The 17,683-nt window shown below is 41.6% G+C and overlaps 1 protein-coding gene across 1 annotated transcript in view; it reads left to right on the top strand.

Moving 5' to 3' along the window:
* The first annotated feature begins 353 nt into the window (after window positions 1-353).
* Window positions 354-17,683, top strand: part of HSD17B12 (hydroxysteroid 17-beta dehydrogenase 12) — a 142,919-nt gene continuing 125,589 nt past the window's right edge. The window contains exon 1 of the mRNA XM_037069046.1: window positions 354-618. Within this exon, the coding sequence (XP_036924941.1) occupies window positions 459-618 (160 nt within the window). The 5' untranslated portion in view covers window positions 354-458. The remainder of the gene's footprint in view (window positions 619-17,683) is intronic.

The raw sequence follows: 17,683 nt of genomic DNA on the forward strand, positions 1-17,683 counted from the left end.
GAGCTCAAACCAGGCTGGGTCTGATTGGCCTATAGGAGTGCAGTCCTCGCAATCGCGAGGACCGCTGCAGCCAATGAAAGACCTTGGTTATTTGGTGGGGTGAGCCGTGTCGCTTCCTGTAGAGATAGGGGTGGCCTGGTGACGTTTAGGCTGGGCTGAGTCTTGATTGGCAGGTGATCAGCCTTCCTAGAGCGGACTCTCGGCCTGCTGCGAGTGAGGGAGGGGATTATGGGCGTGGCAGTGAAACTGCAGTTAGCCAATGACTGACGCACTACGCGCAGAGAAAACAAAAGACCACCAATGGTGGCACGTCTGTGGCTCTGTGGGCGGGTTTTGCGCAAAATAGTAACGGAGCAGCGCCTATGAGCAGTCCTCTCCGTCACAGCCGAAGCGTCTTCTAGGATTCATTCATTACTTTTTTTCTCATTCACGAGGGTAGTGAGGCCTGGTTGAAAGCCATGGACAGCGCTCTCCCTGCCGCCGGCTTCCTGTACTGGGTGGGCGCGAGCACTGTGGCCTACGTGGCCCTGCGCGTCGCGTACTCGCTCTTCTCGGCCCTTCAGGTCTGGGGTTTGAGTCACGAGCCTGGGGTCGGACCGGGGCTCGGTGAATGGGCAGGTGAGTCAGACCAGCGCCGCCAGCTGCCTCGCTCCTGCAGCGGCTCGCGCGGCTTGCGGCCTTGCCAGGTCCGCGCTGACAAGTTCCGGGCCCAGCTTTGGCCTTCCCCAGCTTCCCTCTTCTCTTCCCTGAAACTCCTGCTTTTCGCGTATCCGCCAGGCCCCTGAGCCTTCGGCGGCGAGCCTAGACTTGTAGAGTTTCGAAGGGCTAAATACATTCCTGGCGTAACGCGGCGACTCTAATGTGCCACTTCGTAGAAGAAGGAAGAAACCTAAACTTTGGACTTAAGTCATTTAAGACATTCCCGGTTCAGGGCCCAGAGTCAGTCTCCTTGCCGTCTTTTCAGTTACACTCTACCCACCTTGGTTCACCCCTTCTGAATGTTTTAAAGTTAAAGTTTTTCGTTAGATTTGAACATTGGCCCAATGTTAAGGTTGCAGAAGGATTCTGTTGACTTTGCGGGGTTGGGGGCTGGAGGAAGAGGACATGGAATTTACGAAGTCTTTCTGCACCTTGGAACGAACCAGTTTCTTGGATTTGGCCAATTTCATGTAATTTACATTTAAAAAATCCTCGCTAAAACTGTTCTGGAGTCTAAAAAGTAGTAAGATGTATTGCTTCTGCAAAACGCTAACTGTTCCTTAGAAATCAGAAATACTTTTTGCAGATAGACACTTGGAGGAAAAAGTATTCCCACAAAAAGTTAGCTAAACAGTTCCATCCAGGCAGAGGATTTTAAAAATGGAAGAGAAAAGTCGGATTGGAGAAGTTGAAAAAATTACCTGCGGGCAAGTTTCGCGCTTGCTTTTTTCTTTCCTTTCCTTTATTTTTTGTTTCCTTTAGATTTTATTTATTTATTTATTTATTTATTCATTTAGCCAGGTGATATGCTGTGGTCGTTCTCTGATGTTATTACTTATTCTGCCATTTTATAATTGAATATTCACTTCAAGCTTTTTTTTTTTCTCTTTCCCCTGAGTTCTGAGGTGTTTAGGATATTTTTCAGACTAGGCTCAAGTAAGATGCACAAATAATGTGACTCCATATTCTTTATTTATTCGAAAACATTTAAATAGACTTTTGGGATAGGGACATGATGAAAACATCTCAAGTAGGAATGGGTATGTAAGAAGAGGTCTGTCTACTCTGTGAAGCAGCAATGAACATTACACTACTCACTTTTAAAAATCGCTTGCTATTTTTTAATAGTCTTGAAAAAGCAGTGAAGTGCACAACTTCATTTAGTCAGTATTGTAAGTTCACAATTGGCTTGCCCAAGTTACTGGTTGTGAGGTTTGGGAAATCTGATTGTGGACTTTTGAAACACTTATACCAGACTCCACTGTTTCAGCAATCCGATGGTGTTTTGTAATTTGTAAACATAGACTAATGTTAGTAGCTTTTTAAAAATATCTAGAGTTGATTGGCTAATAAGTCATCAAATGGACTAATTAAGTCATCTATATCAGTCCATAGTAAAAGTCAAGAGATGCATCATTGTCATTTCGTAAGTGATATTTGTATTGAAAATATTTGGTCCCAGAGGAAGGATTTTTGACAAATTAAGGGAAATATTTAAAATATTTAGAAGTAAAATTTGAACTAGAACACTGGAATATAGCAGAGAGGATCATAGTATCAAAAAGTGAAATATTGCTGAGTTTACCCTGGATGGTTGGAAAATCTCTCTTTTTTGAGGACTTAAGGAGAAGAAATGATCAAGTTATTTGTAACATTACTTACATGTGGTGGCCTAAATCTTAAAATACTTTCTCTATCTGTCCAAATTCAAGGACTCTGGGAAACAAAGCATGTTAAGGGTAGTTCATCTCAAACTGGTTCTTTGTATCTGTTGGAAGGGTGAATTTAATAGTTTGAAAAACACACCAGCAGAGATGACACTTGAATAAACAGGGTTAAATTGTAATTAAAAATAGGTAGATACTTTGTTCAACCAAAATTAGGAGTTTAGAGTTATTTAATTTTAATTTTAATTTAATTTTATTTTATTTTTAAACGTTTTTCTTTTTTCAAAAAGATTTTATTTATTTACTTTTAGAAAGAGGGAAAGGGAGGGAGAAAGAAAGGGAGAGAAACATCAGTGTGTGAGAGAAACATCTATCAGTTGCCTCCTGAATGCCCCCAGCTGGGGACCTGACCGCAATCTAGGCATGTACCCTGACCAGGAATTGAACCTGTGACCTTTTGATTCTCAGGCTGGTGCTTAATTCCCTGGGCCACACCAACCAGGGCCTAGTTTTTACATATAAAGAGTCTTAGTAAGTCTTCTTCCCTATAGAATTGCTTACTGAGACCTGTGCACCTTTTTTTGAGTAAAAGCAAGTAGCAGGCAGTATTAGCGAGGCATTGCCTACTTTGTAGTACTAATGTTCACTTAACATCTTTCTCTCCATAACCAATGAAAAATATTTTAAGTATTACCTAGTAATATGTGTTGATTTGATAGTGTATTTTTTATTTTTGTTATTCTTAAGTCTCTTCACGTGACTATCTTTAACTTCTCCTCAGATTTTTGGAATGAGAGGCAGGAGCTGTAGGTCCACATTTTTTTCTTTTTGTTTTTTCCCACAGTAACTGGCACATTAATCAGATATAAGCTCTTCTAAACTTAAAAACAAATGCTTGTGGAAACCCTGAAATACAGGTTTGACTTGCGATCAGTCAAACATTCCAGACTACCGATTCTTTAGTCAGGTTTTTAAGATCATCATCCATCACGGGGCCGATCCTCTTCGTGTATCTTCTTCATCTCCTAAACAAGAGGGCGATCATGTCTTCGCTACTTTGCTCCAGGAACAGTCCCACTCGGATGAATAACGCGGATTTCATTAGGTCCCTAGCAGACGGGGTTAGCAGACGGGGTTAGCCGACTTAGTAAGGAAGACTCTTGCCTGTCATTGTGATGCCGTTCTTCCCGTATTTCTTAGAACAAAGAGATCCTGTGAAAGGGGAGCTTCAGGTATTTGAAAGTCACCGCAGCAGGTATCCAAAGCAGGTGGCTAAGGAAGGTGGTCCATTTGTACTACATAGAGACTGGTCATTGCTGCGGGGTGATAAAGAATGTTACCTGCAGGATTTAGTTTGAGCATAGATAAATTTTGCATTTGTGTCTCCTTGCATAAATATTTTGCAATCACTGGAGTTCATCTAAAATGGTTGATTATTGAAATAAAGTGGAGGTGATAGGTGCACGGGCAGGGTAAGCATACTTCCAAAGTCCAGGTATTTTGTAGCTTTAAACCCAAGACGGGCACTCAGAGCTCTTTTTCGTTTTTAACAGAGAGGACAGTTCTACAGGCTGGAAAGATGAAGGCTCCACTAATCAGTGACTGAGTTAGATTTCTAAGATAGCTTTATTGAGGTAGAATTCACATACATACCATACACTTTAACCATTTAAAGTGTGCATTGCAGTTCAAGATTATATCGTATTCACAGGGTTGTGCAGTCTTCATTACAATTTAGTTTTGGAACATTTTCCTCCTCCTCAAAAGAAACCCTGTACACATTAGCTGTCGCTCCCTGACCCCAGTACCTTTGGGTTCTAGTCAATCACTAATTTACTTTCTATATACATTTACCTGTTCTGGATATTTTATATAAATGGAATCATACAATATTTGCCCTTTTGTGACTGTTTCTTTTTCAAGGTTCATCCATATTGTGGCAGGTTTCAGTGCTTCGTTTATATTTTTGTTGCTGAATAATGTTACATTCTGTGGAGGGAGTTTAGATTTTGCAAAGGGCCCTCACTTGTGCGTTCTGTCCTCTGTCCATCTGCATTAGCAGATCCCTGAGATTTCGCAGTTCTGATGCTGATGGAACTCATTTACTCCTGTAGTATTCCCAGGTGCTCCCAATTCAGGGACACTGGGGACCTAACAGGGGCGTGGGCTAATGGGGTTCTCCTGTAAGACTGCCATTCATCAAAACTGGCTGTGCTTAGCTAAGTCCTAACAATGGAAGAATTCTTAAAATCGTATGTGCTATGTAATTTTTCTACATTGGGTAACTGCACAGGATTGTTATCTCAAATGTTGGAAGGCTACTCGAGTAACCAGGCACGGTGGGTGGTAGGTTCCTTTCTTTAACTAGGCCTTGAGGTATCACATGATTCAAGGTGTTATGTATGACATGGTAATTATTTAAATTGGCACAATGAAAAATATTAGTAACTACCATTTATTGGATGCTCGAAGTGTTCTAGGCATTTGATGTAGATTCTTTAAACATTTTGTATTAAGTTTATTGGAATAACTGGTTAATACCGCGTTACAATAAGTTTTACGTGTACCACTGTGTTCTGTGGTACATCATCTCTATATTGCTTGTGTGTTCCCCACCCGAAGTCGAGTCTCCTTTTGTCACCATGTATTTGATTCCCCTTCCCCTCCTTTACCTTCTCCCTTACTTCTGGTGACCACCATGCTGCTGTCTGTGTCTATGAATTTTTGTTTTATTTGTCTTGTTTGTGTGTTTGTTGCTTTCCGTTTTATATCCCACATATGAGTGAAATCATATAGGTCTTGACTTTTTCCATCTGACTTATTTCACTTAGCATGATATCCTCAAGGTCCATTCACGTTGTTGCAATGGCACTATTTCATCCTGTCTTGTGGCTGAGTAGTAGTCCATCGTGCCTATGTGCCACGCTTTTCCTTTATCCAGTTGTCCATCGAAGAACGCTCGGGTGGTTTCCATATCTTGGCCACCGTGAGTAATGCTGCAAAGAACACAGGAGTACATATATCTTTATGGCTGTTTTCAAAATTTTCAGGTAGATACCCAGAAGAGGGATTGCTAGTTCGTATGGTAACTCTATTTTTAGTTTTTTGAGAAACATTCATACTGTTTTCCATAGTGACTGTACCAATTTACATTCCCAACAGTAGTATATAAGGGTTCCTTTTTCGCCACAAACTCTCCAACACTTGTTATTTCTTGTCTTCTTGGTAATAGCCATTCTGACAGGTTTGAGGTGGTATCTCATTGTGGTTTTCGTTTGCATTTTCCTACTAATTAGTGAAGTTGATCATCTTTTCATAAATCTGGTGGTCGTTTGAATGTCTTCTTGGGAGAAGTGTCTGTTCAGGTCCTCTGCCCATTTTTGAATGGGATTGTTTTAATGTTGTTGAGTTGTCTGAGTTCCTTATGTATTTGTACATTAACATTGTATTGGAGGTGTTGTTTGCAAACATCTCTCATTCTGTTGGTTGCTTTTTTTTCTGGTTGATGATTCTTTTGCTGTGCAGAAGCTTTTTGGTTTCTTACAGTCCTGTTGTTTATTTTTTGCTTTTATTTCCCTTGCCTTTGAGGTCAAATTCATAAAATTTTCTCTGAGACCAAGGTTCATAAGTCTAATACCTATTTTTTCTATGTATTTTATTGTTTCAAGTTTTAATATTTAGGTCTTTAATCTGTTTTCTGTTAATTTTTGTGTTTGGTGACAAATAGCAGTTCTTTAAAAAAAATTTTACTATTGTTCAATTACAGTTGCCCCCATTTTTCCCCATTTCTCTCCCCTGCCCCACTCACCTCCCACCTCTTACATTTAATCCTCCTCCCACCCCTGTTGTCTTTGTCCATGAGTCCTTTATACATGTCCCCAAATAGCAGTCTTATAAATATTTTGCATGTAGCTTCCCAATTTGCTCAGCACCATTTATTGAAGAGGTTTTCTTTTCTCCATTTTATGTTTTAGGCTCTTTTGTCAAAAATTATTTGCCCATGTACAAGTGGGTTTATTTTCTGGACTCTCAATGCTGTTCCATTGGTCTGTGTGTCTGTTTTTCTTCCAGTACCATGCTGTTTTCATTTTTGTTGCTTTGTAGTATAATTGGAAGCCAGAGAATGTGATGCCTCTGGCTTAGCTCTTTTTTCTCTGGATTGATTTAAATATTTGGGGTCTTTTGAGGTTCCATACAAATCTGATGACTTTTTGTTGTTCTTTTTTAAAAAAAAATGCCATGGCTATTTTAATGTGGATTGAATTAAATCTGTATCTTGTTTTGGGTAATATGGCCATTTAACTATGTTGATTCTTCTAATGCATGAACATGGAATAGTTTTCCATTTCTTAGAGTCTTCTTTAGTTTCTTTGATAATGTCTCATAGTTTTCAGTGTATAGGTCCTTTATATCCTTTGTTATTTAACTTCATTTCTAGGTGTTTTATTTTTGTTATAATTGCAAAAGGAAATGCTTTTTTTAAAATTTCTTTTCCTGAGATTTCATTGTTAGCATATAGGAACACAATAGATTTTATACATTGATTTTTGTATTCTGCAACTTTACTGCATTTATTGTTTCTAATAGTTTTTTGGTGGAGTGTTTAGGGTTTTCTATTTAAAGAATCGTGTCATGTACAAAAAGTGACAATTTTCCTTCTTCATTCCAACTTGGATGCATTTTATTTCTTTCTTTTGCTTGATTACTCTGGATAGGACCAGTATTAAATCGAGTAACAGTGGTGAGAGTGGGCCTACTCGCCTTGTTCCTGATCTTATTAAAGGTAAAGTTTTCGGTGTTTCATCATTGAGTGTACTGGTGCTCCAGATGAGGCTCGAACACACGGATTATCTTTGCTGTCCCTTTGAGCTATGCTGCATTATCCTCAGTGTCCAGAGGAGGAAATGGAAACTTAGGTTAATGATATCCCTTGTCTGCAGTTTCGTGGCTAGTGAGTTACAGAACCAGTATTTGAAACCAAGTTGTCCGTTCTGCAACATCCTCATGCTAGTGAGGATGATTAGCTGGTGTGCTGGTGATTAGCTTACAGATTTATTTCATGGTACTTGGTGGATTTCTTTACATCCTAGGAACTTGACTGCTCTTTGATTGAAGGCACACTTTCAACTTTGCACATACTTGGTGTTCCTGGAAGCACTGCAAAATAGCTAACATGATCTAGAATCAAGTAGGTCAGAGTTTTCTTCAGCTTTGCAACCGTGAATCTTGTTGCCGCCTGAGAAAACATTGGGATGGTACTCAGGTGCTCAGGAAAGCAAAGGTTTGACTGTCATCATTATGGCTGGACCTGACCTTGAATGTTGTTTTCTGTTTATCTCTGGCATTCTCAAGTGGATTTAGTGACTCTCTGGAGGTCCAGCTTGGTAAACGTATGGCATTCCGTGTTGACATTCAGGAACACCTAGTGGACCTGTTCTTGCTGGTGAGCCGTTATTGATCACGGTAGTGCTGTGCTTTGTGTTTTTAAATTTTTTCCCCAAAAAGCCAGATGGGTGAAGGAGGGCAGAAAAACAAATGGACTTAGTCATAATTCTGAAAGGTATTTATCATTCTGTACTTTCTTTCTGAAAAGAGAGTCCATGGGCCTAAATGAAACCAGCTCTCCGGATTGGAGTCAGCAGGGCAGCCTTCAAGCACTAGTGTCAGAACGTGGCAAGAAACAGCAGATACAGCTGTGGAATCAGACCCAACACGTGTCTTCATCTCACTTGGAGGCAAAACCGAAGACGGAGGTGTCCGGGAATTGGAAATCCAGCCTCTGTACTCTGAACTAGTGTGTCTCCCGCATACAGCCCCCCCCATTCCCTTTGTCTCTTGCCCCCAGACCCATTTCTGTTTTCCTTTTCTGTGTAATATTAAGTCTTCTATTTAGAGGTCCAACCTGAGGACTTGGATACTCAAACCTAGGCTTGTGTTCTAGCTCCTCTACTTACTAGCTGTTTAATATTGAGTCAGGTAGTAAACATCTCTAAGTCTCACTTTCCTCCTCTGCAAGATGGGTGTAACATGGGTGCCTGTTTCATAGGATTGTTGTGAAACAGTACAGTGCCTGCCACATAAATGCTTAATAGTTTATTACTTTATAGATTTATATTGTCAACCAATCATCGTTGGTACCAACTCAATGCCAACGGAAAGCCCTATTTGGGCTGCAGTGGGGAAGGAAACTATTGAGGGCAAACAGCTCAAGTATGGGAGCAGCACGGCTGTGACGTGGCCCTGTAGGGAGACAGCCCTGGTGAGACCACTCTTCTGCTAGACAGCTCTACTCCTGTCTGCTCCTCTCTGCTGGGGTGAGTTGTCTTCAGTTGGGAACAAATGCAATCTTCAGTCTTCGGAGGGAAGAAAACGTATGCTCCATAAGCCAGAGGTGATCTAGCTGACTTACAAAGAGAGAAATCCCCACAATTGGTTCCTGATTGGTCCATCCTTATGCAAATGGGGCCTCTAAATCTTCACAGTTTGATTGGCCCGGAAAGCACTGTCCTGATTGGTTGAAGTGGAGTTGCTCTGATTGGTTGGTGGAAATGCTAATAGTGGCATAGCTGCGCAGCTCTGATTGGACTGGGAAAGTCTCACTCCTATTGGTTGAAATAAGATATAGGAACTCCTTTAAGAGGGTCTGCTCCCATGGCAGAAACAGTGCAGGCAGGCATTTCAGTTCAGGTGTCAGGCAGTTTAGTGTAGCCTTCTCTTTAAAGTGCAGCTTGAATGAGGCTGCTCTGTTTGTAAGTTTGAGCCCAGTTAGCCACCAGGAGCTCTTCTTGTACCTTCTTTCTCAAGGTCAATAATATATTTATCATATATATATGTATATATAATGTATTATAAATGATAAAGCTATATATTATTATTAGCCTTATTAGTCTTAGTAGCATTACACACTAGTAACTTGAGCTAATTGACAAGACTTAGTAAGGAAAAATAAGCAGCTGGGTGACTGTGTCTTCGGAAAACAGATTATCATTGCTGCTGCGACAGAGAGTGTTGGGTTTCAAAACTAATTTTTTGTTTGTTTTGGCTGGTGGAATTGAAAATAATATGTTTCTTTTGGTTTCGGGAAAAAATTCTTGAAAGATGTAGATAATGAGGTTTATAAGTTCAAAATTCCTGGGTGAGTGGATTTGAATAGTTCAGTTCCAGTGCCATTAAATGCCATTTATATATAAGTTAAATTATTTTTCTTTTTCTTTTTCTATTCTTTTTTTTTTTTTTTTTGAGAGAGAGAGAGAGAGAGAGAAACATCAGTGTGAGAGAGAAGAACGTTGACTGGTTGCTTCCCGTACATGCCCTGACTGCAACCTAGGAATGTGCCCTGACCAGGAATTGAACCTGCAGCCTTTTGGTATATGATATGACACTCCAACCAACTGAGCTACACTAGCAAGGGCAAAAAAATGTTAACAGTGTATGTTAATTTGTTTGGGCTGCTGTAACAAAAATGCTATAGACTTGATGGCCTAGGCAACAAACATTTATTTCTTGTAGTTCTGGAGGCTGGGAAGCCCTGGCACATTTAGTGTCTGGTGAGGAACTACTTCTTGGTTTATAGACAGCTGTCTTCTCTCTGTGTCCTCACATGACAGAAGGGGACAGAGAACTCTCTGGTGTCTCTTTTATAAAGGCACTAATCCCATTCATTTGGGTTTCACCCTAATGACCTAATCACCTGCCAGAGGCCTCACCTTCTAAATCCATCACGTGCGGGTGAAGAGTTTAACATGTACATTTTGTATAGAGCAAATGAATTCAGTCTACAGCATAGCAGATCCTTTATTTCATTTCTCTTCTCACCTTGGGTGAAAATAAAAACAGCAGTTTGTATTTTTGTCTTCTGGGGTGGATTGAACTTCAGTCTGGGAGGCAGGGTGTGAAAAGCCTTTACACTGTGCTTGGTGGCGAGTGTGATGTAACACTATTCATTTGTCCATCCACCACCAAAAGTGCTGTTGAGTGCTGACCATGGACCTTAAAATAGAATCAGCAGGATGGCAGACCAGTCAAATGGACAAACTGTGCTGTGTTAAGTGGTGGAAAGAAGCCGTGGTTGGTTGTACGGCTGGAGGTAAGTAGGAGGAGCCGAGGGAGTGGAGGGAACAGCATGTGCTAGGCTCCTGAGGCCTCATAAACCAGGCAGTGACTAGGGCCCAGAAGGGAGGGGCCCGGTGCTCGATGGGGTGGGGGAGGGGGCGCCAGCGAGCAGGGCTGTTTAGTGCATTCTAAGAACATGGGAGACAATTGAGGGGATTTTAAGCAGAAGGGTGATGTCAAGTTGCAACTTTAAGCCAAATTCATTGCTTTTGTGATCCTCCTGAAGTTGTTGCCTTGCCACACAGACAGACCATTGCAAGTCATTCAGATAATCTCAGTTAAAATTGCCTTTAAAAAAAATGCATTTATACTTACTTTGTAGTAAGGGAGCCATTTTTGTGCACTGCCTGATCATATCATCTTTCAGAGACCATTTCCCCCTGGAGGGAAAAATCTAACCACTGTGGCGTGGGGAGTTCTGGTCTTATCAGGGACTGGGTGAAAGGGTAGTTGAATGAACCCTGAAACTGGGCGATTGCTTCCTAAAGGTCCCTGGTGTGAGAGTTGAGAAGGCTGCCGCGAATCCCAGTCGGAGGGAATGCTTTGTCTTGTCTATGGACTTTGTCTAGTGGAACAAAGCTTTTGTCCTCTCTCTACTGCCAATTCCAGGAGAAGATCTAGTTTCCGAAGAGTTATCTTTACCACCATTAAGTGAAGTTATTCCTATTTAAATGATCTAGTCAGTCGGGGGAAGGGAGGGGGGTTTAATTTTTAAGTTTCTGCCTCTCAAGAGTATTGCGTCAGGGAACTGTTGTGCTAACGAAAGGCCTGCTTTGGAGTCGGCGTAGCAAGGGTGAGAGCTTTGCCAGTTGCCAGTTTGACCTTGGGCAGAGATCGTTACAACTCCCTTGGGCTAGTAAATGGAGCTTATTCTTTTCAGGATGATTATGACAATGAAATGAGATGCAAATGAGGTTCTAGTGTAGTCCTCAGTGTTTTTTATGGATAGCAAGTAACTTACTGGAGAACATCTTTTATTGGTACAGATTACTCGTATTTGATGAAAAGGGATGGCTGGAACCAAGAAATAACGGTGCTTACTCAGCAGACACACTGCTGTAAACCTGAAGTTGTGAATAGATCAGGTAGGAGGCGATTACTCTTACTGCAGGACAATTCCTTGCTTTGTGAGAAGATTTACTAGGTGGTTCCTTGAAATATGGTTCCCCCTGGTGAACCTAAGATTTTATGGACTTAGGAAAATTTGGTTACATGCAGCTTTTCTATTACGTTTATAAAAACCTTCGTGTGGTCTTTGATTCTTACTTGAAAATATCCAGAATCCAGTCCCTTCTGTGACTCTGGGGTAAGCCACTGAAATCTCTTGTCTCTAAATGACAAAGGCCTCCTGTTCTCTGATTCCACCATGCCCCCCTGCCCCGCCCCCCATCGATTCTGACGCAGTAGCCAGAGCGATCCTTGAAAAGCTCAAGTCAGAACACGTGAGGCTCTGCCCGATCCCTCTGATGGCTTCTTGTTCTGTTGAGATTAAAATCCAGAATTCTTCCTGTGGTCCACAAGGCTTTCAGCCGCCTGCCTGCTGCCTTCTTTAACCTCTCGCCTCAGCTCTGCCCACTTCCTTCTCTCACTCCCCTAGCGTGCTCCCTTCTTGCTTGAACTCACTTCCTTGAACATCCTTGGCATGGGCCGCCTTGGGGCTTTTGGTTATTCTCTCTCTCCCTGAATGTTCTTCCCCCACATAACCATGTGGTTCACTCTTTTTATTCCAGTCTTTGCTCCCATATCACCTTCTCACTGATACCTACTACCTTCAAACTCACAACCCTCACTCCGGCACCCCACTTCTGATCTCCATTCCCTTGTTCTGCTTGTCCTTTTGTCAAGCACTTGTCACTGTCTCCCATACTGCATGTACACCTCGCTCATTTATGCTGTTTCTCATTTGTCTCCCCATTGGAATGGAAGCTCATGAAGACAAAGATCTGGTTTGTTGTTGTTGTTCATGATCAGAAGCACCCAGAACAGTGCCTGCACGTAGTGGGAACACTTAGTTGTTGAATGAATGAAAATACCTGTTGAGTGAGGTATTCCAGTGTTTCGGAGATTAAGGGATAATGTATTGGGGGGGGAATTATCTTCTCTTTCTACATTCTCTTAAGTTATTGGTTATAAATTTAAGAAGTATGAGCAGTCTCCCCACCTCTAAAAGTGAAATTATTTAGTCTAAAAACAAAATACAGACCATGACCTCAGGAGGAAATCCTCACAGTGCAGACGATGGAACTAGACTCCTTGCTCTTGAGTCCCAAGTCTGCCAGTTACAAGCAACGTCACCTTAACTTCGGTGTCCCTCGGTTTTCTCACCTGTCAGATTGGGATAATGATAGGCTTAAAGAAATCATTAAACAAGTTCGTGGGTGTGAGATGCCCGATACTGTTCTCAGCATGTGGCATTTAAAGTAGTAAATGGTACATAAATGCTGTCAGATAACATTGTTGTTATATTTGCTATCACTTTTATTTCTGGTGATGGTTCTTATTTCTATGTATATCCATCTTCTCTTTCCCAAGCTTTTTCTCAAAATTTTTATTAACTTATTGTCCGTTCCCTTTTGGATGGTTACTCAAGATCTCAATCCTAGCGTGTCTGAAACTCATCTTTTCTATTCTCCCCACCTGGTTTCGGACTTTCTTATTTTTGCCACCCAGCCTCTGCATCAGGACGTCTGGGTCGGGTGTAGATGCATGTCTAAACACCACCGGCCTGATCAGTTGTGGCTGACTCAGTATGGCCACCCCTTTCCTAGTTTTTGCCCTTCCGTAACCTGGGCCCCAGTGTGGAAAGTTTCTTAATTTTTTAAGGTTGATGCACATTTCTCAAGTTTGCTCTTTGAGCCAAATAAATTACGCCCGTGTGCCAAATTCAGCAACTGGCCAGTTTGCTCTGTGTTAGAATCTTGCTTTTCTCTCCGTATCTAGACAGGATGTTGCCATAGCTTACTGAATCTATCATCGCAGTCTCTCGCCCATCCACATCTTTCTCTAAGTCAGCCTGATAAAGCACTGCCCTACCAAATCCACACTCCAGTGCAGGCCTCGTCTTCTGAAAAAAGAAATCTGCGATTAAATTACCTCTTACACTTTACACAGAAACTCCAGAGTTTCCTCATGTCTGCAAGTATCAAGCTCCTTGGCCCCTTTGATCATGTTCTTGTGCTTATTGCTGGTCTTATTTCTTAATGTGGCCCTTTATGCATCCTTCTCTGGGTGCATTGTTGCTGAATGACTTTTTGTGTCCCAGACCTGCCTGTAACTTTCCCACTTCTTTCCAGTTCCACATGTTTTTGCTTGTGCAGAGACAATCAGGAGTTCCAGTGCTTGTTGACCGTTTATTTCACTCTGCCTGGGGTGCGTTATCTTGCAACGCACACTATTCCTCGCTCTCTGTTTGTGAAGTTCTACCAACTCCCAGAGTCCAGCTTTTGAATTTGTCCTTGCAGCTGTACAGATGGAAGCAAGCGATCATGCACTCTTGGAACTTTGATAGTACTTGTTTTGTTCTTTCTTGTGGGCTTTTCCACACTTTACTATTTTAGTCCTTGCTCCGTGTGTGTGTCACAATGCATATGCGTACATGTGTATGCCTGTATTAACCTCTTTGTTCTAAACAGCAAGCCTCTTGAGAGTGCACAATAAATAATACTTAGTGTATGAATATTTTTCTCCTTGAGATTCACTTGGGAGTGGGATGTTTTGCTTTGGTTTTGTGTGGCAAAGTAATCTGTACACCTTTTTCCTCATTGTTTGAAAACTTCAAATGAAACACCGAAAAAGCTAGATTGGAATGAAACTAAGGCTGGTTAGATAAAGACTGATTACAAAATAACTACACCAGTGCTGGGATAACAGGTTTGAACGTGTGAAATGCCATGAGATAAAAAAGATGTCCTTGAGTAGCACTGGTGAAAGGCTAACCTTTTCCCACCTGAGGTTTAGGAAATTGTTACAGGAAACCAAGTACTCCGCCACATTTCAATATTAATAGAGTTTTGATACTATATTAATTATTCATCTCCAGATCGTTACAAAAGTGTTGCAGATAGATTTTCATTTTGTAAAAAAGACTTTTCCAATTTAAAGTTTCAGTAAAACCTTGCTAATTAATTGGTAAGGCTGCGATGAATTAGTAGAAAATTTAATTCTAGGATATGTTGATCAAAATGTAGTTTTTTGATTTAGAAGGCCTGATTAAATGAACCCAAGCCTTTTAGAACCTTTAGACTTTTCTGAATTGTTGGAGGCATTGACCCAGAGCCCCTGGAAGGTCTCTTTGGTAGCAAAGGCACTGAAAGGTAAATGTATATATTTAACAAGTGCTAGAGAGTTAACCATAGAGCAATGAGTATATAGTTTAATTGCTTCATGGACAAAAATGAATATGTGTTGACAATCTTTACAAAAGTTTAGTCACCCACTTTGTGAGAAATGAGGACATCTACAAGTGATTAGGAAGCAGAAGAGAATAATGATAGGCAAACAAAACTGGGAGGGCTGTTGGGGACCTCCTCAGGTGACCTGTTGGGGAAGTGTGCTGGAGGAGGTGATGACTTGCCCAAGGTCATGCATCCTGTTAGAGTGGCTAGACAACACAGGCCACTGGCAAAAGGCAGGGGATGGTGGATGCATCTGTGGTGGAGGGTTTAAAAGCAGTGCATTGGGAGTGATGAGCAGGACGCTCTGACAGCAGAGTAGGAGAGGTTCATCGGGGGTGAATTCAAAGCGGAAAGCTGATCTGTGGCAACAATGGGGCTGCTGGCAAAACTAGACTTCATCATTCCTGCAACTAGACACATTCCTGCAACTAGTATGGGGCAAAAGCAGCCCTCTTTGTACAAGGGCCCGAAATCTTGAAGAATGACACGTACCTCTGTAGCCCCTGAGGGTACCATTATGCCGCTGGTACGTTCCTACATGGCATAAGATGGGAACCCTTACACTGAAGGTAGTGCTGCGAGTGAGTGGGTTATTCCATGTCTCTTACTGGTAGTTTCAGCCTTGTCTGTACCCCACACTACTGATTATGTTAATGACACTGAATTACCAAGGAGATACTATATTTTTTTAGTGTACTAGTGTACGCTTCTTCAGGAGGCCAGGAAAGGACAGTATTTTTTAGTAGCTTAGTTGCCAGCTTTAACGTTCCCTTCACATTCCTGGTGTGTAGAAAACTCGTTCTCCAGATTGGTTTTACTGTAATGACTGTCAGTAACGACCCACCACCAAGTTAATTTCCAGTAGAAATTTTGCCACACGGGCTGTAACAATAGCCGAAACTCCAGTCTTGGGCACATACACAGCTAATACAGTAAACAAGCTTCCCGGATCCTGCCCATTCAGTCTAATTTGCTGTGGAACAGGAAACTGCTGCTTATCTGTGTGTTCTGATACCCATCATTGCCTGTCACGTGCAAGGCGGTGATGATCTCTTTCTAGATAGTGTGAAAAAAAACCACCCCACAGCAGGTTAGACAATAATGTTCACACGTTCTGAATTAGAGCAGACTGAATTAATGAAATTTTACTGGAACGATGACAGCTTAATTGAGAAAGTGGTTTTGCAAGTATCCTCAAAGGATCGTTGCAACAACCTGACGAAGCAGGTTAGGGTTGATTTTGTTATTTCCACATAACAAACCAGGACCAGTGACTGGAATAAAGTTACACGGCTAGGAAATGGCCGAAGAAATGGAATCTAGGTTTCCCAGCTTTGGGCTCCATGTTCTTTCCAATTTTCTGCCAACGTATCCAGTAAGGATGATTTGGGGGCAGCTTGGAATACTTGGACAAGAGCTTATAAATTGGAGAGTTCCTCAAATGTTGTCTGAAAGTGAAAGGTCTAATTGCGTCTTGGCAATATCCGAACTCAGATGGATCATAAGAATCAACTGGGCGTGCTTGTTAAAAATATAAGTCTAGGGCTTCACTACAGACCTATTAAGTTAAAGTTGCTAATAAAAGAACACGAGAAAGCGTATTTTTAACACATAAGGTAACTGTTAATACAATGCATTCTGGGAAACACCTCACTACCGACAGGCTGGCTGAAGGAGAAGTCAGTGGGCTCCACATTGCAGGCTTTTCAGCTGAATATCTATTCTCTGCACCAGAGCTTGGTTTATAATAGTATAAAAACTTCCAATGATATCTGTATTAAGTATTTACTTATAACGTTGTCAGTGACATAGACATTCCATTTTAGGCTGATTCTGTGTTTGTGCATTTGAAATAGATTGGCGGGGGGGGGGATGGACGAAAACTTGAACTTGACCATGTTTCTATGCACCGAGAACCCCAAGTGCCACTTCCAGCATCTCCCAGGCTTTACTAACTGGAGACTGGGCATGGGGGTGGGGGAGTGGATAAGAATGGTGTGGTAGAGAGCAGGAGTTTTAACTGGCTTTGGGTTTAACTATGGCCATAGAAGCATAGCTAAGACTCGAGTTCATTGGTTTTTACACTCTGAGAGAAGAAAGTTTTAAGTCTGTTTTGTTTACAGATAGATTAAAAAATCTTTACTGTAAAATTAATGTGATACTTACTGACAAGGATTCTTAAAGGGCCAAGAGACTGAAAAGAGGATGTTCTAATTAGTTTTTTTCTTAAGTTTTTTCCAAGTCCTCCAAATGATGAGGAAGAAGGACATGGGCTTAAGTTTAACCAGAGGGAATTTGGATTTTTTTAAAAAGGTTTTATTTGCTTACTTTTAGAGAGAGGGAAAGGGAGGGAGAAAGAGAGGGAGGGAAACATCAGTGTGTGGTTGCCTCTCACGTGTCCCCTACCAGGGACCAGGCCTGCAACCCAGGCATGTGCCCTGACTGGGAATCGAACTGGTGACTCTTTGGTCCACAGGCCAGTGCTCAATCCACTGAGCCACACCAGCTAGGGAGGAATTTAGATTTTAGTTGGCCATCTCAATGGTCTTTGTAGTGATTAAACAGTGAGTTGGGTCATTCCTGCATTCAGCAGGAAATATTTAGGATGTGCTGTGTTCCCAATACAGTGCTGAGTGTGTGAATGTGGTGCTGAGTGAGAAAGCCATGGTCTCTTCCTCCCTTGATCCAGCAGAGGACACAGGTCATTACATAAGCAGCTCCAAAATGTGAAATAGGCACCAGCTGTGGGGGTACTAACTTAGTCCAGGGGCTTAGAGTAGGTTATCTGAAAGAAGTAACATTTAATCCAAG

This window comes from Sturnira hondurensis, unplaced genomic scaffold (genome assembly GCF_014824575.4).
Source record: "Sturnira hondurensis isolate 20B ecotype Veracruz unplaced genomic scaffold, ASM1482457v3 Scaffold0018399, whole genome shotgun sequence".
Taxonomy (NCBI): Eukaryota; Metazoa; Chordata; class Mammalia; order Chiroptera; family Phyllostomidae; genus Sturnira; species Sturnira hondurensis.